This window comes from Micropterus dolomieu, linkage group LG08 (genome assembly GCF_021292245.1).
Source record: "Micropterus dolomieu isolate WLL.071019.BEF.003 ecotype Adirondacks linkage group LG08, ASM2129224v1, whole genome shotgun sequence".
Taxonomy (NCBI): domain Eukaryota; kingdom Metazoa; phylum Chordata; class Actinopteri; order Centrarchiformes; family Centrarchidae; genus Micropterus; species Micropterus dolomieu.
The window spans coordinates 30884086-30895311 of record NC_060157.1 but is presented as its reverse complement, the minus strand read 5'-3'; the positions used below and the strand labels follow the sequence as shown (position 1 = coordinate 30895311).

Sequence of the window (11226 nt, the reverse complement as noted above, 5' to 3'; positions counted from 1 at the left end):
TGAGAGCTGAAGGTCACGGACCGATGATGCCATCAGGACCACATCATCCGCAAAAAGCAGTGACGAGATCCCAAGCCCCCCGAACCGCAGCCCCTCCTCGCCATGACTACGCCTCGATATCCTGTCCATGAATATCACAAACAGGATAGGTGACAAAGCGCAGCCCTGGCGAAGGCCAACCCTCACCTGGAAAGAGTCCGACTTACTGCCGAGTACTCGGACACAGCTCTCGCTTTGGATGTACAGGGATTGGATAGCCCTGAGAAGGGCCCCCCTCACCCCATACTCCCGCAGCACCTCCCACAGTATCTCCCGGGGGACCCGGTCATACGCCTTCTCCAGATCTACAAAGCACATGTAGACTGGATAGGCATACTCCCAAGCCCACTCCAGGATCCTTGTGAGAGTAAAGAGCTGTCAGTTGTTCCACGACCGGGACGAGAACCGCATTGTTCCTCTTCAATCTGAGGTTCGACAATCGGCCAAACCCTCCGTTCCAGCACCCTGGAATAGACTTTACCGGGGAGGCTGAGAAGTGTGATACCCCTGTAATTGGCACACACTCTCTGGTCCCCCTTTTTGAACAGGGGAATCACCACCCCAGTCTGCCACTCCTTGGGCACTGTACCCGACTTCCACGCAATGTTAAAGAGACGTGTCATCCAAGACAGCCCCTCCACACCCAAAGCTTTTAGCATTTCTGGGCGGATCTCATCAATCCCTGGGGCTTTGCCACTGTGGAGTTGTTTGACTACCTTAGTTACTTCCACCAGGGAAATTGACGAGAATCCCCCATCAGCCTCGAGCTCTGCCTCTACTAAAGAGGGCGTGTCAAGTCGGATTTAGGAGTTCCTCAAAGTGTTCCTTCCACCACCCAATTACCTCCCCAGTTGAGGTCAGCAGGGTCCCATCCTTACTGTACACAGCTTTGGACGGTTCCCTGCTTCCCCCTCCTGAGATGGCGGACAGTTCTCCAGAAACACTTTGGTGCTGACCGAAAGTCCTTCTCCATGTCTTCTCCAAACTTCTCCCACACCCGCTGCTTTCCATCTGCCACAGCAGAGGCTGCAGTCCTTCGGGCCCGTCGGTACCTTGCAACCGCCTCCGGAGTCCTCCGAGACAACAAATCTTGGAAGGCCTCCTTCTTCAGTCGGACGGCTTCCCTGACCACCGGTGTCCACCACGGTGTTCGAGGGTTACCGCCCCTTGAGGCACCTAAGACCTTGAGACCACAGCTTTCCGCTGCAGCTTCAGCAATAGAGGTTTTGAACATTGCCCACTCTCCTGTTCAATGTCCCCAACCTCCACAGGGATGCCAGAAAAGCGTTTGGGCTTACCAGGTCTGTCCAGAGTCTTCCCCCACCCCCTGAACCAACTCACCACCAGATGGTGATCCGTTGACAGCTCTGCCCCTCTCTTCACCCGAGTGTCCGAAACATGCGGCCTCAAATCAGATGAAACGATTACAAAATCGATCATTGATCTTCGGCCTAGGGTGCTCTGGTACCATGTACACTTATGAGCATCCTTATGCTCGAACATGGTGTTCGTTATAGACAATCCATGACTAGCACAGAAGTCTAACAACAAACACCCACTCGGGTTCAGATCAGGGGGGCCGTTCCTCCCAATCACGCCTTTCCAGGTATCTCCATCATTGCCCACATGCGCGTTGAAGTCTATGCAGAACTATGGAGTCCCCTACTGGAGCCCCATACAGAACTCCATTCAGGGTCTCCAAGAAGGCCGAATACTCTGAACTGCTATTTGGTGCATATGCATAACTGTCAGAGTTTTCCCCCCCAGTACCCGAAAGCGTAGGGAGGCAACCCTCTCATTCACCGGAGTAAACTCTAACGTAGCGGTGCTCAGCCGGGGACTTGTGAGTATCCCCACACCCGCCTTGCGCCTCACACCCTGAGCAACTCCAGAGAAGAATAGTGTCCATCCCCTATCAAGGAGTACGGTTCCAGAACCGAGACTGTGCGTGGAGGTCAGCCCCACCAGATCTAATTGGTAGCGCTCCATCTCCCGCACAAGTTCCGGCTCCTTTCCCCACAGAGAGGTGACGTTCCACGTCCCCAGAGCCAGCCTCTACCGCCCGGGTCTGGTTCGTCGCCCTGCGGATCTTCCAATGGATGGTGGGTCCAAAGGATGGAGATGGGGGTGCCACGTTGCTTCTTCGGGCTGAGCCCGGCCGGGCTCCGTGGCAAACCCGGCCACCAGGTGCTCGCCGATGAGCCCTCCCTCTGGGCCTGGCTCCAGACAGGGGCCCCAGGCTTCCTCCGGGCAGGGTCTCTCCTCCTCTTACTTGATTTGTCATCAAGGGTCTTTGTGAACCATTCTCAGTCTGGCCCCTCACCTGGAACCACTTTGCCTTGGGAGACCCTACCAGGAGCACTAAGCTCCCGACAACACAGCCTCCAGGTTCACCGGGGCACACAAACCTCTCCACCACGATAAGGTGATGGTTCCCGGAGAGGAACCATGCTGGACTTTTGGTAGTAAAGACCAACATGAAAAACACAAGTTCAATGCTGATCCCTTTGTCTGTCTCCAGCCCTCAGTGCACACGGAGCTCGGACCCCAGAGCCGCCCGCTGTATCCTATGCCTGGAGGATAGGAGACACTCCACCTCCACCCCCTGTGGACACCTCTTCTGCTGGGAGTGCATCACAGAGTGGTGCAACACCAAGGTCAGGCTCTTCTTTTGAATCTGTTGCACCAAACTGTACCACATAATTCATTGTTGGGAATTCATTAACAATACCAGGATCATCTGGAGATGTTGCTTGTTTGTCTTTCCGTCTACATCTACTAAATATTCCCCCAAACCAGTTCTATTACAACCCACGCAGAAGGTTTAGTAGTTTATGTTGTTGTGATTTATTACAGTAAAAACCTTTTCCTGTCAGATTTAGTGTTTGCTCGCATAGGTTTTCTTGCATATTCTTAAACCTATTAGTTTTATATCTTATTACCACAGAGCAAATCTGAAACCAGGCAGAATCCCACCATAGAAAACACTGTAGAAAACTGATTACTTGGGGGCCCAGGGTCCTCTGGCAGGTTAATCTTGCCCGTTTACACAGATTATATTGGGAGTGCACCGAGAATCCACATGCTGTAGAAACTGCAGAAACATTTATCTTAACTAAACAGGAAATATTTTCACCCTACCAGATAGGGCTGTCGCGATAACCGCAAAATTTAAATACTGCGCTATTAGTCAAGCCTCCCGCGGATGATGGCAAGCACCCCAACAATCGCAAACTTCATACTTTACACTTCAAGGCGTGTTAAATTAATAAATTAGTGCTTCAAAAGTTCCACAAGCGTAACAAGCTCAGTTACTGGTCAAGGACGGATCGCCATGGGCTGTACGTGACCTGACTTCAAACTTGGAAGCTGTAAGTGTTGCCGTGTTGCCGTGTTTTACTGTTTATTTTAAAGGTTAGCTAACTTGGCGTTAGCATATTGCGTAATGTATCTTGGAGGCTCGGCGATGTTATGATACTGAGGGACAGTCGAGAGAAATGAACAGTATGTTGTTGACCCAGCAGCTAGCTTGCTCCAACCATAAAGCTGCTGTTGGCGGCTCGCTGTGCAGTGAGGTGAGATCCACAGACACTCTGGTGCCATATAGAATAGTAATTCTATATGGCACCAAATTACTTCATTAATGAAAAATGTGATAATACTTTATACTGTGCTGTTGAACCCCAAGATATTACTGCGGGGGAAATTACTTCACCGCGACAGCCCTAGTGATATGAGAATAGGGAAAAAAACGTCTATCATTTACAATTATGCTCTATCGTTGTGTCGCCAATATTTTGGTGAGGGAACGCTGCTTTGCACCATGATGAAGTTAGGTTGAAGTTAGAATTCGACATCTATCAAGTGTCCAACTTAGGTGCAATTTATACTTCTGCGTCAAATCGACGGCGTAGGTGACGGCGTAGACTATAGGGCTGCGCAGAGGCTACGCTGTCGCCTGACGTGCACCTCCTTCAAAATGTAACTACACGTCGAGTTGACGCGGACCGTAAGCTCTGTGATTGGTCGGCTGGGTAGCCTCGCAATGCCTCCGAGCCGACCAGAAGTACCTCGCGCTTTAAAGTAACATTTACTAGCGGCCAAAACGGCGGCTGTAACACAGTGAATCAATGTATTTGATCGTCTCAACCCGAGCGAAATGACTCGCTATCAGAATGTGATCCATTCGGTCGGTAACATTTGAAAAGGCTACACCAGCAGCACATATACAATTTTACCCCCATTTACATTAGCGGAGCGCTAAACCGGAAGTTAGCCTGCTCGGCCGGCAAAAGTCAACACAGTGGACGCTGTAGCACTACTGTCGACTATTGTTTGGGGGTGTAATTGCAGAATGACGGACAGACCTACGCACAAGTATAAATGCATGGCTACGTGCGTAGCCTACGGCGTAGGTACGCACGTAGACCCTACACAGGAGTATAAATGGGCCTTAAAAGCTAATATGTTGACTAATATCCAAAACTAATATCCAACTTGAAACTAACTTCACCAGGGTCCGTTCTTCCACACCTGCTGAGTTACAGAAATGTCATATTTCTTTGAATTTACAAAATAATTTCTATATCGGGATATATATTGTTATTGGGATATGAAATTACCGGTATCGGGATATGAATTTGTCATATCGCACAGCCCTTCTACCAGACCTTGATGAGGTGAAAGCCCAGCATTTGTTTATTTTTCATTTATAATAAAAACCAATACGTTTTGTGCAACAATCTGTCACGTGTGTTTTTACAGGCGGAGTGCCCCCTGTGTCGGGAGAAGTTCCAACCTCACAGACTGGTGTACTTGAGGAACTACATAGCCTGATACTGCAAGCTGCTGCTGGACTGTAAGGATGTTGTTGACCTGCAGGCAGAACAATGTTCTCCAGCAGTCACACGGAACTTAGTGCCGATGTACACAAGCATCTTTTCTTATTCCTCTTCTGTTGTTGTTGAGGAAAGGTTGTTGATTGAGAATTAAATGTTGGATTCAGTTGGAAGTTGTTGGATCAGTCAAAACGTGTAAATATTACCATTTAATTAAAACCAACCAGATGCTAATAAACTGTGGGAAATATTCAAATATGTGTTTTGTGTTTTAGGTTGTTTAAAAAATTAAATATGAAAATAGATCTCAGGTATAGTTGTCTTACAGTGTAAGTACGTATAATTGTTCATTGACGGCCTGGTAGAAAAGGAGTCTGTTGTATGATGGAAGATTACCATTAAATAAAGTATAGTAAATCAAGGTGTCTCCATGGGCAGGGCATCAGACCATCTCTTCCTCTTCCAAGAAGTGTCCACACTAACAAGGAGCTGCTGAATTCCTTTAGGATATCTACAAACCTGCGTAGGACTGAGCTGGACCACCTCATGCTCCACATATATCTGCAGACCTTTGTCCACTTCCCTGAAATCCTCATTACATAACAGCTCCTGTTGTTCTGTTGTGTCTTGTAATTCCAAGATTTTGGCACCACACGTGTGTTTTAACAAATATTTGTTGATGCTTCTCTCTGGTGATTCATGGTGATGTCATGACAATGCCTGGGTCTATAATCATGGGCTTTTAAACTTCTCATACCACAACAGCTTTACAATAGGCTGCTGTGCCATGTGTCTCTGTCTCTAGACGGTCTCCCCAAGCTAGCTGTAAATAAACCTCAAATGTGGCTCTGAAACTAAGCTTGTTATATGGAGTGGGAAAGATGTGAAGTGTGCACACATGTTCCAACCACTGGTTGTGGATGTTAACTGATAGACTGTGAAGTAGTATCTGGATGAAAAGTCGTAATTTCTCTTGACAGTGAGGAAACTAGTAAGATAAGCTGTGCCGCCACATTTAGCTCTGGGCTGAAGTCTATAAACCAGTTGTCACCTTCATCACTTGGGCAAAATTTTAACCTTGACAGGTAATCATCATAAGCTTTAATCATACAAATGCAAGCATCTTATTAGCAAACCCTGCTGATGAAAACTTTTGCAGGTCAGCTTTGGATGTTAGTGCTTTTCATTGACATTGTGGTAGTTGTTTGGGTGTGCAAAGCTTGTGACAGAGACTGTGATATGTGTCCTGCAACCTCTCTTTAGCAAGCAAGCCAGTGAAAGTAGATCAGGCATCTAATAAGGAAGTTTCCTTATCAGTTTTCTGGACACATAGGACTGGAAGTTGACCCGGGGCAACCCCTCGCGTTGGATGGATGTATAGACAGTCTATACCAAACCTTAACTAGGAGGTATCACTGAATTCGTTTACTTTCCTGGGGGCAGCACCAGATCCAACTCTCCAACGTCATACCCTGGTCAGGAGGAGGGTTGGGAAAGAGGGTGGTCTGACTCGCATTGATGCTCTCTCTTGATTACTTCCTTGGGTCACTTGATATTCCAGGCTGTATGTACATGAGGAAGCATATCCTGAAGGGTGGAGTGTGGCTTAGGGTGCAGAGGTATGGACACCAAGGCCTCCAAGACCAGAGTCCAAAACACTCCAGTATGTTGAAACTATGTCAAAAGCTACACTGCAATGCCATAAAACAGACCATTATATCCTGAACCACCTGTGAGACGCAGAAGTTGACTGACTGACTGACTTGACTTTGAAGAGTTTGTCAAGTCAAACAAGTACTGTTTGGGAAGTCAGCGCGCCCTACAGGCCCTGATGAAACCAAGCAGATGCTCCTCAAATGAACATTAGCAGCAAAACTCAACATGTTAATGGCTTTCTAGCTTTGTGACGGCCCACACCAACTGCCAGCACTCAAAAGTGTTTACATCAAAACATTTTGTGCCAACACACTCTGGTGGCTCGTTCTCTCTCCTGTTGACAACCAGCCAGTTCACTTAGACTTCTGTCATTTCGGATAATCGGGTTTCCCCCTCCTTGGAGAATATGGCTGACAGTGGAACAGATGCTGCCGGGCTAGCGCTGATCCCTGAGATATTAGAAAACACTGTGATGATGGATGTCTGCTGCTCCTCTTCTCTCTCCTCATCATTAACAGCTAGGCACTTGGCTGGGTAATATGTTCAATTATAACCTGAAAAGAGTATTAATTTGAAAATATGTACCAATGTCTTTTGGGAGGCAACAAAAGAGAGCTATGGATGTTGTTAGCGGCAGAAAGAGCTTCACTGAGTGGACAGAAAGAGAACGCAGGCTGTGAAATACTGCTAAACTGTAAATGAGCTGTGTGGCATCTGCAATGGTTACTGTTAGTGATTGCATTCATTTGAAGAAATTTAAGAGGCATCATATACATAATGTATGTATATATACACAATGCAGACTTCCCAGATAGCCACAAGAAAACTAGTAATGGGAATCATGGCTCTTTGAAGGGAGCTGGATCTTATGGTGTCTTCATTTACTACCATTTCTTCTGGTCGCTGCCTGATTGTTTTCTTATTTATTGCAGGAAATTTCTTCATCTGCACTGAAATATTCTGTCATGTTGATGGTGAAAAAGTGGGATTTGTCAACAATAACTAATTGAAAAATAACACCCTACTACTTATGAAAATGAAATAAATAAAATGGTTAATAAATTATTACACAACTCTACACAGACATGTGATGTTTGTTTTTTCATGTCACTGAAGGGCAGCCATTGAAAGGGGAACATGTTATCTTGGTATGTGGATGGATGATATGTTAGCTTTTGGTGTACATATTGTTTTTTATTTCCGTAAGTTTCCCCTCCAAAGCTGGAAAGAAACATGTTCAAGCTGCATCTTCATCTGTGACTAACTGTGGGGAACTGTGGGGATCTGTTGTTCATGCATGCAGTATCATCTCTGCAAATTACTAAGTCATCTTTGTTGCCTCCTTAACTTTGCGGTCAGTAATTACAAACATTGTCCAGCAGGTGCTGTTTTTAAAAGTCCCCTGGGTTGTTTCCAAATTAGGAAGAATTGCCTTTTCATATTGTGCACCCTCAACATGGAGCTCCTTACAGAAGACTCTCCAGTTAGAGCAGCTGGTACCAGTCAGGGGGTTCCATTCCCTGGCTGCAGATGTCCTTGATTTAATTCATGACGATGTTAAATTGTAAGTGATACTCATCTGTGGAGTTTACATGTTTAAGTTTCTGTATTTCCAAAAAAAGAGAGCTCGCCTCGTAGCTCTATATAAAAATTTAACATTTACTGGCACGTTAATACAATTAGAATAATTTTGATTTGTTATTAATAAAATACATTTCACATGGTATAATGTATATAGATGTTAATTAATAACATTAACATGAGAACATGTAAATGCTCTGTATTTGTATAGCACCTTTCCAGTCTTTTCGACCACTCAAAGCGCTTTTACACTACATCTGCATTCACACACTGAGCCTAAGTGCTCAAACAGAAAATGTTCACATAGAGCATTCCTTAGAAACGGCAAACTGCAGTTTGTTATTGCAATTCCATGTGTTTTCCACTAGATGGAGCTAAATTAAAGCCCAATTTATATTAAGCCATACAAAAAATATACAATTTACAGAACAGGAAAGGGACCAGGAACATAAACACATATAAAAACACAATGACTATTAAATATAAATACATTTATATTCAAAACAGAATACATGTTGCTATAACTGTACAGTTTTTTTGGTTTTCTGTTCAGATATAAATTGGAGACTTTGAAGAGCACTAACAAAATCAACTAAATAATGTTAAATAGTTTCCAAACTGCTAAATGCAGGGATTCATCTCAAACTGAAACTTATCCCATCAGGTATCACATCAAATCTCACAGTGGGTCTCCTTTACCACAGGGTATTTATAATACAAAGAAAAGGATGTTTTTCTCTATGCTGTTAAAATCATAGAAAACAGAGATATGAAAATAACCAAGAATAATCTTTTATAACTCCTGTTAATACATTTCCCATCATTCGAGAATCACAGATCTTTAAAGTAGTTGTTACAACAGGATTATTAAAAGAGGAGAGATGACAGGCGCTTTGTACTGGGTCTTATTCAGAATTATGAGTGACCTTCACACTGTATTTACAGACAAAGTCCCAACATTTCATTACAAAGCTTACTTATTTATTCACTCAGCCAAAAGAAGACTGAGCCAACTCCTTTCTACAAACCCACCACAGAGTGACAGTTTAAACGTCTCTGCAGCTCAGTTCACATACCAAGGAGTTTAATAAACTTATCAGTAATTTTCATGACACCGTATAAACAGATGATCATCCCCAGGGCATTTGCTGTGAACACATAGAGCAGCGTGGTGGTCCAGAAAGCAAAGAGGTACACAGTCCTGTCACAGTACGGCACTGCATTGTTCAGACGTTCTCTGTGTATTTGACTGCTGATGTTGCTGAAGGCCAATGTTTCAACCAGCTTCCTTAAAGTCTGGTTGACACTGATCGATCCACCGGTCTGGTGGAGAATACTCTGGTTCTGGTTCTCCGTGGTGAGGCCGGGCTTGTTGTCAGGTGCAGTGGGAGTGTAGAGGCTGCTATTGAAGCTGTTTGGGTCGATGGTGTCCTTGACGTAGCTGGGTGGATACACAGAATAAACCTGGTAACTGCCTGGAGATAGAAAGACATAGTACTTTACAGAGTATTTTTACAGTGTGGTATTAGTACTTTTACTAAAGTAAAGGACCTGAATACGTCCTCTAATACTGATTAATCATGCTAATTTTACATATTAACCTTGATGAGAATAAACTGAGATTAACATAATATATAAACATGAGGAACACGCAGCATCTTCTTCATTTACAGCCCCGTGATGATCATGATGATGATGATGATGATAAAGGTGATGATGATGATAATGATGATGATGATGATGATGACGACTTACCATAGAGGAACCAGATGAGGAAGAACAGGACCAGGCTGAGGATCCACAGACTCCAGATCTTGTTGCCCGGTGCTTCTGGACAGAGCTTTGACAAAGCAAACAGGCCCATCATCAGCAGGGCCATGATCCCACACACCATCACATACACTGGGATGACTGGTGCTGCTGGACACTCGTACATGTACGCTGCACCTGTTCACACACAGCACAGGAAGCTGACACAAACTCATTTTCCATTCATGTGCATTATCTTTGACAAAAGTTAAACTCGAGTGTACTTGAACTTGAGCATTGAACTGCCATAACGACATTAAATGTGATTTATTTTTAAATTCTCACCAGGTTCCAAGGATTTTCACTGACCCGGGAATAAAAGGTTTCTTTGTTAAAGAAAGATCATGTTGATGTACTACATCAACATGATCTTTCTTTGTCCCATATAATGAATTTAAAACCATGTTATAACTCCATGTAACTGACAAATGTAACTATCTCTTTCTTTATAAGTGATGTTTGTTTGTTTGACTTGACTGTGTTTTATTTCTCTTTAAATTGTAATTTGTGTGCGGTGCTTTCTGCCTGATGTACAGCAACGGATCATTTAAAAAATGTAAGATAATAAAATGTGTTCTTAAGTGAATTTAAGCCGACACGAGGCAGCGATGACCTGCTGCATGACGCACAGGCTCAGAGTTTGGTTTATAAGATATTGTTACAGTAACCACTTGAGTTTCAGTGAACTCTAATGTGAAATGTAGGGTTTTTTTGTTTTGTCACAGCAAAATGTACAACATTTTAAGTCTTCTCACCATGATGTGAACTACAGAGTTACACCGCAACATGTAAAAGAATAAAACTATTAAAGCATTCTCAGAGATAAAAGATGGGTTCACAGAGTTTAGCTGATGTTAATCTACTTTGTCCCCTGAACATGATAGGAGTTCAAAACATATAAAACCACCTTTTAACCATTTCACTCTTTACATATAGTTCAAGGTGCCTTTTAACATTAAGGTTTTCCCAAAATAAAATAAAAGAGGTGTCAGAGGCTCACTTACCTAAAGCGATCTGCACAACTGGGAAGGCTGTTATGAGGAGAATGGTGCATCCTGAAAGGAGGAGACGAAGACAGTTTAAATTCACTGTTAATACAGCGAGTTGTTTTTAATTCTTGGCTTATTGTATGCTATTATTTACCTGCAATAAATACACCTGCGCCAAGCAAGCTACATAAACAGTTCCCCAGGAGGTTCCCTGACATCCTGACACAGTTGGCTGTGGGAGAGAAGGAGGTAAACACGCTGCAAGACACGCTGCAAGAGAGCCACTGGCTTGTTTATGAGCTCAAATAAAGAGT

At 44.1% G+C, this 11226-nt stretch overlaps 2 protein-coding genes across 2 annotated transcripts in view; one reads left to right on the top strand and one right to left on the bottom strand.

Moving 5' to 3' along the window:
* pex10 (peroxisomal biogenesis factor 10) overlaps positions 1-5298 on the top strand; it is a 12558-nt gene extending 7260 nt beyond the window's left edge. Inside the window, exons 6-7 of the mRNA XM_046055850.1 lie at positions 2561-2696; positions 4804-5298. Of these exons, the coding sequence (XP_045911806.1) occupies positions 2561-2696; positions 4804-4875 (208 nt within the window). The 3' untranslated portion in view covers positions 4876-5298. The remainder of the gene's footprint in view (positions 1-2560; positions 2697-4803) is intronic.
* Positions 5299-8647: 3349 nt separating this feature from the next.
* LOC123974874 lies at positions 8648-11226 on the bottom strand. Its single transcript, XM_046055852.1, has 4 exons — positions 11067-11226; positions 10928-10978; positions 9870-10061; positions 8648-9589 (listed from the first exon to the last, which is right to left on the bottom strand). Exons 1-4 carry the CDS (start codon positions 11128-11130, stop codon positions 9183-9185), a joined length of 714 nt encoding a protein of 237 aa, XP_045911808.1. The 5' UTR covers positions 11131-11226; the 3' UTR covers positions 8648-9182.